This window comes from Prionailurus bengalensis, chromosome B4 (assembly GCF_016509475.1).
Source record: "Prionailurus bengalensis isolate Pbe53 chromosome B4, Fcat_Pben_1.1_paternal_pri, whole genome shotgun sequence".
In the NCBI taxonomy this organism is placed as follows: domain Eukaryota; kingdom Metazoa; phylum Chordata; class Mammalia; order Carnivora; family Felidae; genus Prionailurus; species Prionailurus bengalensis.
In genome coordinates, this window is record NC_057358.1 from 75,726,975 (window position 1) to 75,741,296 (window position 14,322).

At 56.9% G+C, this 14,322-nt stretch overlaps 1 protein-coding gene across 1 annotated transcript; it reads right to left on the bottom strand.

The window, feature by feature from the left end:
- Positions 1-9,178: 9,178 nt before the first annotated feature.
- Positions 9,179-13,363, bottom strand: DDN (dendrin). The gene is made up of 2 exons (XM_043561781.1): positions 13,150-13,363; positions 9,179-12,738 (listed from the first exon to the last, which is right to left on the bottom strand). Exons 1-2 carry the CDS (start codon positions 13,356-13,358, stop codon positions 10,827-10,829), a joined length of 2,121 nt encoding a protein of 706 aa, XP_043417716.1. The 5' UTR covers positions 13,359-13,363; the 3' UTR covers positions 9,179-10,826.
- Between the last annotated feature and the right edge of the window lie 959 nt (positions 13,364-14,322).

Here is a 14,322-nt window from a genome sequence, read left to right on the forward strand (position 1 = left end):
TAGAATCCAACTAGAGGCTAGGGCTTAAACCAATGTGACCAGAAGGAAACCCAAGTGTGGTCCATAACCACACCATTAAGTTAGTCATTCCCATAAAGAGCCTGAAAGAGCACTGTTACTAATAACGCTCATACCTCCATGTGCACATTCACCAGAGTCGGCAGGAGTACTAATCCTGCCCACGCCCTGAACCTATCTCTAACCCTAATCCTCTGCCCGGCCCTAGATCGAGGTCTAACCTTAGCCTTAACCCTAACTTCAGACAACACTAACCCCTTCCTAAGCTCTAACGCTTGTCCCTAATCCTAAGACTTCCCCCCAGGGGAGGACCCAAAGGGCAGGGGGAGCTATGAAGCACCCCACCCCCCAAGGGCAACAACTGATCCCAGATGGCTGGAGAATTTCCCCCTCTCCCTAGGATTCTTTTGCTGTGGTAGCTGCCTCCCACCTCTCCCTGGATGTGTGAACTCTGACCCCTGTTGGCCTTTGGGGTATGTGTGGGGGTAGGGGAGTGGAGCCAGGAGCTGCTCAACCCTGCAATGACATCCCTTTCCCTTTTTCTCCATCTGCCAAGCCAGCACCAGCTTAGCTCTCATGGGCAGCAGAGGGGGAGGAGTAGAAACCTTATTGATCCGGGGTAGAAGGCACCTCTCATAAGCCTTGGGTTTCCAGTAAAGAACCCCCTGCAGAGAATGTCCAGTCTATAATCCAATGAATTATTAGATCCCCCAGCTCCCAAAGCAAGAAGTGAATGGGATGCCAGAGGCAGGAGAGGGGGCTTGGGCCCCTACTGGACGATGCCCAGAGTTGGGGAGAGGCAGCGTTTGGGGAGCTGAAGGGTGGGCAGCTGTCCCCAAGCACTCTCACCTGATTCCTAACTCCAAGAGCTGGAATGGGTATCAGCTTTCAGGCCTAGAAGCTGGGGCCTCTGAGCTGAGCTGACACACAAGGGCTGAAGAAGGGTAAAGGGAAGCAATGAATCCTGTTCTGGCCCTAATTAGACTTTCAACAAACCTGTTGTTTTCTCAGCCTCAGTTACCTTGTCAATTGAACAGGGATGGTTGCCAGTGCTTAGACCTCTCCTTCAAGAAGGTGGTGAGGTTCAGATGAGGGTCATGTACGTGAAAACTCTGGTCACTTGAACACTTGCTGACGCCTCTTCTGTGCCAGGCGTGTGCCAAAGGCTGGGGATACAGGGATGCGTGAGCCATCGTGCCTACCTGGAGAAGTTTATAGGGTGGCCAGGGAATCAAGCACATCGACTGGTATTGTCAGACGAAGAAGGGAGTGCAGTGAAGGCTCAGCGAAGTGTAAAGCCCTCTGCACACCCATGAGGTTTGATGAAAGACTCCCAGAATCAGTCCTCTGCATGGGAGCCCTCGCTTCCAGGGGCGGGGACTCCAAAGTGGGTAAGGAAGTGTAGAATGAGGCTGGACCCTCAAGGGGCCATGCACCAAGAAAAAAGGTGTGTGGGAGGGGGAGGGCGGGGGGCAAGCAAAAGGGGTGTGGGATCTCTGCAAAGCATTACATAGAAGCTAATTCTTTTTCATGTTATGATCACCTGTGCCATTCTCACGAAGGGCTGTGCCTGGAAGGTATCACCATAGGCAAGTGTTGTCAGGAATGGGCCTGATGCCCCAGCTCTGCCCTATCCACCCAGGCTACCCTTCCACCCACTTCTGATCTTCAGGTGCCAGGTGCCACACACCCAGGGGGATCTGAGGCTGCCAGGGACCCCGGACACATGGTTGGCCTCAGCGGGTGAGGGAGGCACTAGTCCTGAAATACCCTGGGGGGGGGGGAGCGGAAAAGCTGAGAGGAGTGAGACGGCAGGCCTGCGCAGTCCCCAGGGGGTCAGCAAGCCGGCACCACACACACCCTGCCACACGCACCCTGGAAAAACCCTGTCAGTGGGGCTGCAAATACCCCAGGGTCTAGCACCCCCCCCTCCCCACCTCAGGCTGGCTCAGTCCTCCTCTCCAGGCTAGAGGGAGAAAAATAACAAAATGAGGAGAAAATAAGCTGTTTGGCTGTGGTGTGAGCAGGAATATCCATACAGAGCTGCCCACCACTCACCCTTACTCACTCTTTCCACACCCAGCCGGGGCGCCCAGCATGAGACAGACCACCCCCCTGCCCCCTCCCCCGTCTGGGCTAAAAGCAGACGCTGGTGAGCGAGCAGCAGGTTATAAATATGCCCAGGGAACTGCCGCCAACTCGCTCCCTTGTCATTCCCTGGGAGGGGATAGGGTGGGGTGGCTCCTAGGGAGGAGCCAGGGCTGTTCCTGGGGCCCAGGAGGAAGTGGGGCTTCCAAGAGGCTACTGCACTTTTTTTTTTTTTGCCCTTTTCAAAGGGAAGGAACCCCCACCACTTCATTTTTCCTGGGCATTTGCTCATCTGCTCAGAGGTGGGGTTCCATCCTTCCCGGGCCACACTGAGGACCTCAGAAGGAAAGGGCCCAAGGCCACCCTGTGTCACGGTGCAGCCCGGCATCACTCCTCTTTCTCACACTCACTTACCCTCAGCAAAACCAGAGTTCATTCATTCATTCAACAGGCATTGACTGACGGCCTGCTGAGCACCAGGCCCGGGCATCAAAATACCTGCGAGCACAAGTGTCTGCACGTGTATGTGCACGCACGCACAGTGGCCCGGCTCCTGTGTGTTCACACCAGCACCGGTCCCTCTACGGACTTCTTGGCTTTAACCCGGCAGCCTCATCAGAAAGGGTAAAGCTTTAGGCTCCTTCCTGGTTCTGCCTCAGAGTAGGTTGGTGGAGGTGGAGGGTGTTGAGAGCAGGGCCCCTAAACATTCCTGCTTCCATTACTCCCCAGATAAATGAAGGGTCCTTTTTCTCCTCCTGCTCAATCATCTCCCAATGCAGGCGCCATGCCAGGAGAAAGAGCCACTTTGTGGGATGCCGGGGGCCACCTGCCCAGGCTGCCAGAGCCTCTTGCCTCCCAGTCACTTGCCAAGTAGGTGCCAAGCTGGGCAAAAGGGGGCAGTGCCACCCTGGGAAGCTTCCAGTTCTCCTCCCCCAAGGCCGAACCCCTCCCCTCTCCCTCCTCCCTATTAATCCTCGGAAGTGAAGGGGCCGTCCCTGGCGGCCCCTCGGCCCTATTGTGGCCCCTCGCCCTCCTCGGCTGGCGTCTAATTAACTCCTCCTGCCCCCGGTTTTGTGTGCCCCCCTTACCCCACCTTGTCGGCCCCGCCCCTCCGCTCGGCCTGCTCCCCCCCACGGACATTCCAGCCCGGCCGGGCTGGTGTGCCAGGGCAACCAGGGCCGGACCAAGGCCTAATCCTCCCGCCGCCTGGCCCGGCTGGGGGAGCCCCACTCACCTCCCCGCTCTCTGGGGGCTGCCCGGCTCTGCTGCGGCGGAGACACACAATCAGGACAAAGGCGCAGCCCCCAGGGGGCTAACTCAGCCTTCACGCCCAGGTTGTGCGGCATTTGGGGAGTTTAATGAATTGTCCATCACGCCTTTCAGGGCCCGCCCGTCAGCCTGGATTAATCTTCGGAGCCCTGGTGGGGTAGGAGACACTAAGCCTGTATTTATTACTCTCCCATTGTCACTAATTGAGGTAATTATCTGTGACTCTGGCCTGGCCAACAATGCGGCATTCACTCCCGGGACCTCGATGGGCCTGGCTCCCACTCTCAGCACCAACCCTCCCTCCTCTCTTCTCCCAAACCCGCCAAGGGCTAAGTTGGGCCCTGGAGCATGTTGGGAAAGTGGACAATGTCCCACAATGCTTCACCTCTCAACCAGTGTCTCCCACAGCCACCACCATGGAGTCACAGCTAGGGAGAGGCCTGCCCCCCCCCCCCCCCGCCAAAGTAGATGAGAAAAAGAAGGCAGCCTGTCTAGGGACAGGTTTGGCTGGCAGAGCCCCCAGGCCACAGAGGGGCATGTTTCTGAGCTCTTTGGTTTTCTGGACACTCCAGCTCCTTACCTCTGGGCTGGTGACACCAGGATCTCATAGGGTCCTTCTGTGGATCCACATGAGTGGTCATGTTCCTATAACCTCCAGAGGTCTAGAATATTAGGAGGCCCTAATCCATAGCAGACGTACTCTCAGGAGGTCCCTAGAGCTGCTAGAGCTGACAGTGTGGCTGTGGATGTGATGGGGGAGGTTGGGAGAAAGACTAGGAAAGGGCTGGTCAGGGAGCTCCGAGAGGGCAAGAGGAGTCATCCAAGCAGGCAGCATCTAAGGGTCACACTCATGTGGCCATGCAGCAACCATAGGGAGAAACTCGGATTTGGAGGGGTGAACAGTGCCAAAGAGTAGACTTCTCATGGAGATGGCTTCCCAGGTCAAGGGGATTGGCTTGGCGAGTGTGTGTGTGTGTGTGTGTGTGTGTGTGTGTAAATGAAAGAGAGCGATAGCAAAAAAAAAAAAAAAAATTTGGTTTTTGGTGAAGACTAGATGTCAAGCTCTTGAAGGCAGGGGCTATGATTGTTCACTGCTGTTTTTCCAAGAGCCTAACATTGTACCTGACACATAGTAGGTACTGTCACATGAATGAATGGATACATGAGGCTGGTACTTGCAGTGGGGTTGGGGGTCTGTTGGCTCTGCTTTTCCATAGCTGCACTTAGCCTTTTCATTCTGTCTCAGCACTTGCTGGAAGGAAATGTCTAGACCATCCAGGGACAGTTCTTGGATGGGCACTCCTCCAACTGCAAACATTTTAAGGACCTTGGCTGAACACAGAACTACAGTCAGAACAGCGCCACCTTGTGGTGCCTCTTGGAAGAGCTCCTGGAGAGACCAGCAAAGAAAGCAGGGGTTTATCCCTATGCTGGGGTGAGGGGTGGAAGGACACCAGGCAGCAGCCCCCTCTCCTCCCATTTATCTGACCCTGAATTGCTGTGCCAGTGTTCTGTTACACAGTTTTATCATTTCTTCCTACCTTCTGACAGCATTTGCTGAGAGCCTGCTCCAGGCCCAGCTTGTAGTGGATACAGAGCTAAGTCAAAGGCACTACCCTTAAGTAGCTTATGGTCCAGCAGGAGATTCCACAACATAACAAGACCAACGAAGGCCGTGATCAAGCAGCAGAGAAAACAATGCTATAGGTGTTGAGGAGGCAACGGGGACATTCGCAGCTCAAAACCTCTCTGCCCCTCCCCTCTTCCTCAATCCCTCTCGCCAAAGCTCAAACGTTTTATCCTTGCTTTCCAGAGACACTTCATGATTTGGCTCACACACATCATTACAAGGTCCTTGCTCCTCTGAATTCCCCACTGACTCTGTTCCCCGTGAAAGCTTTGGGCTTTCCCACCTCTCTACCTTTGCTCATGCCCTGGAAAGCACCTCTTCCCCATCTCCCCCTGTTGAAACCTATCTCAGGTGTCCCTCCCTACATTCAGCCCTTCTCATACCCCTTGGCAAAGTGGCCTTGCCTCCTGAAGCAGCTTCTGGGTAGGGCTTTCATGAACAGCATGTACAGGCTGTCCCATGGATGATTATCTGCGTGTTTCCTGTCCTCCTACTAGGCTTCCACCTTCCTGAGGACTGTGGGCTCTGTGCTTGGCATTCCTTGTAGCACTGAGCTAGGCATATCATATGTCCTCATTAAGAAAAGAGATGGATGAGTGAATGGATGAATGAACAGATGGATAAATGGGTGAATGGATGGACAGAGGGATTGGTAGCTGGCTGGATAAATGGACAAGTGAGATGTATAGATGGATGCATGCATGCATGATGGATAGATGGATGGAGGAAGCAGCTATTCTTTAAAAGGACACAGAAAGGGGCACCTGGGTGGCTCAGTCAGTTAAGCGTCTGATTTCGGCTCAGGTCTCAATCTGACATTTGGTGAGTTTGAGTCATATCAGGCTCACTGCTGTCAGCATGGAGTTCGAGCTCAAGCTCACCTAGGCTCCTCTGTTCCCCTCTCTCTCCGCCCCTCCCCTGCTCGTGCTCTTTCTCTCAAAAATGAACATTTTTAAAGTAATAATAAAATAAAAGGAGTCATAAAGGGGGACCTGGGTGGCACAGTCAGTTAAGCCTCCGACTCCTGACCCTGGCTCAGTTCATGATCTCATGGTTCGTGGGTTCGAGCCCCGCATCGGGCTCTGCACTGATGGTGCAGAGCCTGCTTGGGATTCTGTCTTTCCTTCCCTCCGCCCCTCCCCTTCTTGTTCTCTCTCTCTCTCTCAAAATAAATAAATTAATTAAAAAAAAAAAAAGGACCCATAAAAAGCTATGTAGTATCCAGGGCTCCAAGGGAGGAAGCCCCACCAAGACATGCCAAGACATGCAGGGGAGAGGACAGTAGGCAGACTGAGTCTTCCTTCACTAACAAATTCACCCTCAGTAAGCCATCTCTCAGAGTCCTTAGGTATATTCCCACTCCCAGAAGTCATAGTCGGGACCTTCTCCTTCCTTCATGCTTGCCTGGATCCTCAGGAAGGCCTTCATTAACATATATTATGTATACAGTCTACACTGTAATGCCTTTGTGGGTTTCCTCTCCCGCATCCCTCACTCGCCCTATCTCACACAGAGATAGAGATCTCACCCTAGACCGGAAGCTCCCTTTAAACAGGAACCAGGTCTGAGTCTCTTGTGTGTCCCTAGGGCCTGGCACACATGTTTAATGAATGAGTGAACAAATGAATGAGTGAATGCTCACCTTTCCCCACAGGCACACTTTGCACACTCCCTATAGACTCAGGTCCAGCCAGAACTCTCCTGGTTCTCTCCTTCTCATACTCCAGACACACACTCCTGACCCTGAATCCTCTAAAGTCCCATAATTACGGCCTGGTTCTTTGTTATCCATTTGTGACCGATCTAGGGAAGTTCCAGGGCTCCCACGAGAGTCTGAAAGGGGAAGGGGCCCGCTGGGCCTTTAAAGCCATATTAACTGCCCCCCCCCCCCCGTTTGGGACAACAGAAAAGGGCTTCCCGGGAAGAACCTGGCTGTTGGGAGGGTAGTGTCCTGCTGCCCCAACCTGACCACGCCCTCCTGCGTCTGCTGTCCCTACACCTGACCTGTGAGGCTGTCCCAAGGTTGGGGGTGGTTGTGGCCTCCGTCTCAAGGCTGACCAGCTGGCAGACGCAGCCAGATTTAGAAGTCATTTTCGCAGCAGGGAGCCTCCAGCCTCCCACCCACAGTGCCACGCAGGGCCAGTCTGAGATATGGCTCACCAAGGGCTGGCCCCCAGACCTGCAGTCACTCCTCTCCTCCTCTCTATCCCTTTCTCCCCAGATCTTTAGCAGCTGGCGCTGACTCCACCCTTAGGCAACGATGGAGGAAGTCCTGGGGAAGGGGTGTGGGTTGCATCGCCGCTCTAACTACCCAGAGGTTCCATGTACACCATTCACCCATTCAAGGGACTCTCTCCATCCCAGACCTCCCCGCTCCTCTTGACCTGGCCTCTGCTGCCTGTCCCACCTCTTGCCCTATCTCTGCTTCCCCATCCTCCTGTTCCTAAACCCCCAAATACTAATGAGATAGCTCTAGAGATAAATCATAATCAGAGCTTAATGCTTATGTATTACTTCCTATGTACCAGGCATTGTTCTAAGTGCTTTTACATATTGAATCGTTTAATCCTCCCCACAGGCCTATGAGAAAGGCACTATTAATAACCCCATCTTATCACTGAGGACCCCAAGACGCAGGGAGGTTGAGTAATTACCCAAGATCACACAGCTGATGTGAGGTAGGGGCAAGATCTAAAGCCATGCTGCCAGGCCCCCGAGTCCATGCTCTAAACACCACACTACACCATTTCTCTGGTAACGGTAGTAGTGTGGGTGAGCTCTGAGAGCCTGGCCTCCTGGGTGTTCAGCCCCAAAGAGGCTTTCGCAGCATGGCGGAGTCTACCTCCCACTATCCTGCACGGCTCACCTCTTCTACTAGCCCAAGAGCCTGGAGCCCCTGGGCTGTAGCAAACTCCAGCCAGATGCTCTCACCACTGCCCTGGCCTTCCTCGGTCTTCCTCCTGGCCTGAAGGCCATTCTCTTCTCCAGCCCAGAGGCCCAAGGCCCATTCTCCCTAGTGGGCCAGCCTCACCGCAGCTTGCCCTCAGTTTTCACTCCTGCCTTATCTTCTGTAAGTGCTCCGAATGTTCCCTCAACTCCAGTCTAAGCAGACCATTTGGGAATTTCCTACACATACTGTTTCCCCATATCCGTGCTCCCATTTTTGCTCTTCCCTCTGCTTGGAACCCCTTTGCCCAGATTCTATTTCAGATGTCTCCTCCTTCGGGGGGGGAGCCTTTCCTGAGCTCATAAAATCCATACAATCTCCCTGGTTTGACTCCTTGTAGTACTTACCACTCCCTGCTCACTACTATCGTTATTTGTGTGTTTTCATCTTCACCCCGTTGTCAGGCAGGCCTTACTTACTCCTCTCTTTCCTGGAGCCCAACCCAGAGCCCGGTTCCTCTCAGGTGCTCAGTAAGTGCTCAATAGTTAGAATCGACCTGTACGTAGAAGGTAGACTGACCTTAGGAAACTCTGATCTCTGCCCAAAGTGAGGTGAACCTCACTTCCTTTACCTCCTCCCCAGCAAGAGCTAACTTGAAACCTGACTTTATGGGTCCCAGGCAGGTTCTGGGATGAACTCTCCAGGGTGATTCCGATCAATGCTCTCCCTTCAGGTTCAGAAGCCCGAGGAGACACTCCCCCCTTCACTGAACCTAGGTCAGCTTGCCACAGGCTGTGGTCCAGCGCGACCTCCCAAACTGCCCTGCCTAGTCTGTCTGGTGAGGGTAGGGAGTGACATGGAGATGACGGGAGACCCAAATCAGAAGTGGTTTGAGAATGGGGCTGGGGCTCTGAACGCAGAGTTCGAGCTGGTGGACTCGTAGGGATGGGGGCAGAGGCGGGCGGGCCAGGACTCTGCGACTGAGTCTGGGCGAAGCCCCCGCGCCCGCGGAGTCGGCGGCTAAATTTACCCAGGCTGACTCAGCCCTTGCCCGGAATGGGGGGTGGGGGGAGTGCGCCGGGGCAGTGGGAAGAGCCAGCGGGGGTGGGGTGGGGGGCAAGGAAGGAAGAGTCCGGACTAGGGGAGACAGGGTTGAGCCGGGAGTTTCCATCCAAGAAAGGAGTCCCCCCAGCCCCCCCACCAAGTGGGAAGAAACTGGAACCCTGGGGGAAGGACAACGGAGGGAGGGAGTAGGTCAGGTCGGTGAAAGGAAGAACATGCCAAGATTGGACAAAGGGAAGCTTAGATTTATTGAGCGCCTACTGTGTGCCAGGCACTGTGCAAGGCGCTTTACATACATTATCGCATAAAATCCTCACAACAACCCTGCGAGGTAGGTGTTTATAAACCCCCATTTGACAGATGAGGAAACTGAGGCTCAGGGAGGTGAAGTGATTTGGCCAAATTCGCATGGCTAGTAAATAGAGACAGAGCTCTCCAAGATGGTAGAGAAAAAAGACTTCAGTGTCTGGGTCCCAAGCCACTTGGCGTGGGTGAGTACAAAGAGGGGCTCCGCGCGCTCCAGAAGTCTAGAAGGCCAGAGGACTGCCCCCGACCTCACACGGCTGGAAGGCGGGGGACCGGCGCGCAGTAACTGGGAATCAACTGGTTAACTAGCAGTGCCTGGGTACGGGGCGGGGGACTCGGGAATTAGCTACTGGGGAAATCCGCGACCTGCGCGCGCCCCATAGTGGCTACAGCGAGTATCACACCCCACACCTACAGGCTTTTGGGGACCAGCCTCCCTCTTCCTTCCCTGGCCAAGGTTTCTGGAAGAGGCAGAGATGCAAGAAATGTTCAGGGTTCTTTCAGATGAGTGATACCACCGGGGTGTGAAATTGTGGTAACAATTCATAGCATCACTAAGGAACACTGGGGAGGAGGAAAAGGGGAAGGCCCAAAGAGGTCCCAAGCTGATTCACTGGCTGCCTTCCCTCCCCAGCTCAGACCACTGCAGGCCAGGGACAGTGACAAGGCCACACTCCTGCTCTGCTTTGGGGAGCCCTCACCTAAACCTAAGATACTGGGATAGAAGCCCTCACCCACTCACTCAGATCTTCTGCAAACCTTGGACAATCTCTTGAGTTGTGAACGAGAGCAGGTGAAAATGAAGCCACCCAGGGACACTCAGACTCCGTACATTTATTCCTAATTCTCTTTCTTGGCCTGTGGAGGAGGGGATAAGATACAAATCCTCCCCCAAGGATCCAAAACATCAGAGATGATGTTAGGACTCCCTCATTTTACATATTAGTAGGCCTGGAGAAGGGAAGTGACTTGCCTAAGGTCACCCAGCAGGCAGTGTCAGAGTTGGGATTGGAACCTTGTTTGGGGCCTTGTGACACCAAAGTAAGCCCTCTTCCTATTTTGCTGGTTGCTTCTGGGTCCCTTCCTCTTCTGCCAAAGGCCTCTATGTCACCTGGTCACCTCACTCAGAAGCCTCTTCCATCACTTTCTCCCTCCAGCCCAGAGACTCTGCCCTAAGTTGCCCTCCTATGACTATACCATCCCTGCCCTCCCTCCTGGTCCTGGCTAGGTCTCTCTGCTCAGCTCCACAACTAGTTCATCCGCCCCTGGTGAAGATTTTACCCCAGTGCCCTGAATGGAGCAGGGATTAAAGTCAACTGCTCATCCTCGCCTCTCCCGGAAAGGAAAGGAAGGGAAAGGAAAGTAAGAAAGGAAAGGACAAAGAAAAGAAAAAAAAAAAGAAACCATGAATTGCCACATGCTCCCTTTCCTTTCAATCGGGCGGCTGCTATTTCAAGTGTGGGAACGGCTATGGGTAAGGGGTACAAGGAAGTCTGTGAGGAAGAAAGAGGACCAGTGGGCCCAAAGATGGAAAGGTTGGGGAACACAAATACAAGAAAGGGCCTCTCACTGCTGCTTCCTATTTCCCTGTGGCATCCCCTTAGTGTCCCTTTCTCCGAAGAAGGCCTCCTCGGTTCGGTTGATGACATCTAGAATCTCTCGGATACTGTCGCTCAGCTCTGCCGTCTTCCCGCCTTCCCCGGGCCGGGGCCGCTCATTTCGCCAGGAGGCGCCCGAGGCTTCGGTGTCGCTTCCATCAGAAGAGCCGCTGTGGACGCTGAGCTCCGCAGCTTCGTCTGAGTCCGAGTCCGGGGCAGTGTGACGCCGGATGCGGGACACGGCTTCCCGCAGGGCCCCGGCGTAGGGCCCTGGGGTCCGCGCCCAGCCCCGGCCCGCGCGCCGCGGGACAGCCGCCACTTCCTCCGAGCCCTCGGCACTGCCCGCGCCTCCCGAAGCCGGTGGGCCTAAGACTGAGCGCTCTGGGCTACCTGGCTGCGCGGGGGCGTCCTGCAGGTTTACTTCGCCAACCGGGAGCCCCAAGATGCGCGAGGCGCGCTCCTCCAAGGAGGAGTCCGGGGGCTTCCCGCCCTCAGCTTCGAACCCTCGCCCCCCACCAAGCTGGTGTGAAAGGCGACTGCTCAACAGCAGTTTTTGGCATGGGGAGGAAAAGGCCGCGACTCCCTCGACCTCTTCCTTGTTGGGCTTCGGTTGGTTAGGGGCATCCCCCCCGACGCGCGGCACCCCATTGGGCAGAAGCTGTACATGCTGGGTTCGAGGGGTTGGAACGTACTGGGAGCGTATCACCACGCACGTGGCGTCAATGACAAAGACGCCTTCTCCCCGAGCAGGGCCGCGGGAGCTGCGGGGCAGGGTGTGGGCGCGGCGGGCCCCTTTCCAACCCTCCAAGGTCTCAGGTCCTGCCCCCTCTCTATGACCCAGGGACTCTCTCCATCCAGTGCCTCCTGGAGCCCAGGGTCTGGGGAGGGTCTGGCTATGTCGCGGTGGCTGCCTTTTAAGGGAGGGAATCCAGCATTTGGGGAGCCAGCTCTGTTCCCTACTTTCTTTCCCTTCCCCGGGGCCCTTGAGATGGGGCCTGGACCTGGGAGCGGGACGCGGTGGGCTGGGAGTCGCAGCGGCCAACCCCGCAGGAGCTGTCTCCGAGCTTGGGCTCCCAGCAGCTTTGGCTTGGGGATGGCTGTCACTACCACTATTCGGGCCGGCACTAGCCAGCCCCAGGCTTTTCTCCACGGCCCCTTTGCCGGACTCCAGCCTTGGCCTGGCTGTTCCACAGCCTGGGGATCCCCCCAGGAGACCCCGTCCCTGTCGGAGACCCCAAGCCCCGAGGACGTCCCGATAGATCCGAGGATCCAGCCTCTTCTTTGTGAACCCTCCCTCTGTCCTGGCCGGAGTCGGAGCACAGGCTGCTGAGGCGGGCGCCTGGGAGGGCTCGGGGCCTCGCTTAGACCCCAAGGTCCTGTGGGGGCCTTCGTAAGAAGGTGGAGCCACGTAGGGTGGCGGGCGGTCCCAGCGTCGTCGCAGGGCCGTCCCGGCTGCGCCCCTTAGCAGCAGGTGTGCCTCGTAGCTGGGGGGCCCTGACCGCCTACCTCCCCAGGGCCCCGCCCACGCCGCCCCTGGGTCGCTCTGAGGCTGCGCGGATGGACGGGGCGGTCGCCCCGCCAGCCCCAGGCGCTCGGGTCGTGAAGGAGCTGAGGGCCCTACAGGCTGGGCCACCCGAGGGGCGTTCCGAGGTTCCGGGCGGGGCCGACCGAGGGGGCTCCTTCGGGCCCCACCAGCCTTGCGCCTTTTTCGCTCGGTCTCCTTGGCCTCCCGCTCTTGCGATGCCGCTTTCCTTTTCTCTTGCTCCCGGGCTCGGGCCTCGGCCGGGGGCCCCGCCCGCCAGTTGGTCGCCTCCTGCAGCACCCTGGAGGCCCAGGGACGGCGGGGCGGCGGTTCAGGGGATCCCGAGCGCGGCCCACACCTGGGACAATGAGCAGGAACCCAGGTGAGCAGTTTGTGGGGGAAGGGGGCCGAAATCCGGGGAGCTGGGAGCACTGGAGACCATTTGGGGCAGGTGTGTGGAGGGGTGTGTGTGAGTGTGTGTGCGTGTGCACGTGCGTATACGTTAGGGCTGAAGTCGAAGCCGGACTCCTCACCATCTCTCCATGCACACTTTAACAGCGTCTGCCCCATCTCACCTCTTGCCCTTCCTCACACCCACTCCTGCCCCCCAAAACAGTGCGGGACGAGTCAGGCCCCAGCCCTCGGGATGGGGTGGGGGGAGGCGTGGGAAAGAGAAGGGGGACCAGCAGCACTGGCTGGTGCCTGCGGGGAGGTCCGGACCCCACTCCCCGCCCCACCACTCTCTTCCCGTCACCCCTCCTTCACTCACGTGCGGCTCTGGGGCCCACGGGCCCAGTGGCTGGCTTGGAAGTCCATGGGCTGTCGAGGAGGGGCGCGGCGACTATAATGACAGGAAATTGTCTTCACTTCGATCACCAGCAGCTTGGATTTCTGCACCCAGAGGCAGCTGCCAGACTCCTCATCCTGGGGCTCCCGGGGGCTGTCGGGCCCCTCGGAGAATAGCTGGCCATCCAGCATCCTGCCCCACCCCACCCCGGCCCCCCACCCTCCCACCCGCCCCGAGAGCCCCCTCCCAGCCCGAGGAGCCGGCGCCCACTGCAGAGCGAACGGGGCCAGAGACTGGGGACTATATATACCCGGGCACACGTGTGTGCCTGTCTGTGTGTGTGTGCGCGCGCGCATGTGACACGGCGCGGCGCGGACGGCACAGCGCTGTTACCTCCCCCATGTGCACGGCCGCCCCCTGGGGCCCGGGATTGGGCGCCCCTTCCCATTGCTCATGTCCCCCAAGCCTGATGGGACCTGCATGAGTGGGCAGGGGACTTCTAATTCTTGCCAAGCTGACGGTGCCCCTCCCCCACCCCCATTTCTTCAAGCTTCCTGTCGTTTTAATCCTTCCCTCTTCTGCTTGTCGGGGTGCCCGACCACCAGGGTTCTGCCTCTGACTTCCTGCCTCGGATTTCAGTTTCCCGGACAGGGAGGTGATGGGAATGGAAGTCAAGGTCTCTGCCTGCCACTCTCCGCTGGTTTCCATGGGGTTGGGGTGCAGGGGGTCTATTTTTAGCGGCAGTGGCTGTTCGGGTGCAGAGAGATGAGTAACCAGCTTCCATGCGGTGGAGGGAGGAGGCGGTGGTTTTCACACAGCTTTTATGTGACTCTGGGGGAGAGCTGCCTCCCCCAAGCCCAGAAAGGGTAACCTCCACACCCTTAACTCCTTACCCTCTCAGTGTTGCAGCCCAGGGCTGCTTGTACAGCTGCACACAGGAGTCTGTCTTGGCCATCCTAACTGTCCCACACTCCTGTTCCACATGTTTGTCCTTGGGGACCTATGGAGCCCTCTCCCCGCAGCAGGCTCTCTCCCCCAATCCAGGAGCCAGGACTTGGGGGTCATACTGTTCTGTGCCCACACAGCTCTGCTGAGCCTTATGGAGGACAGACCACGGTGGTTATGCATTTGCACCCTTTCAGAAGGGATGGAGGA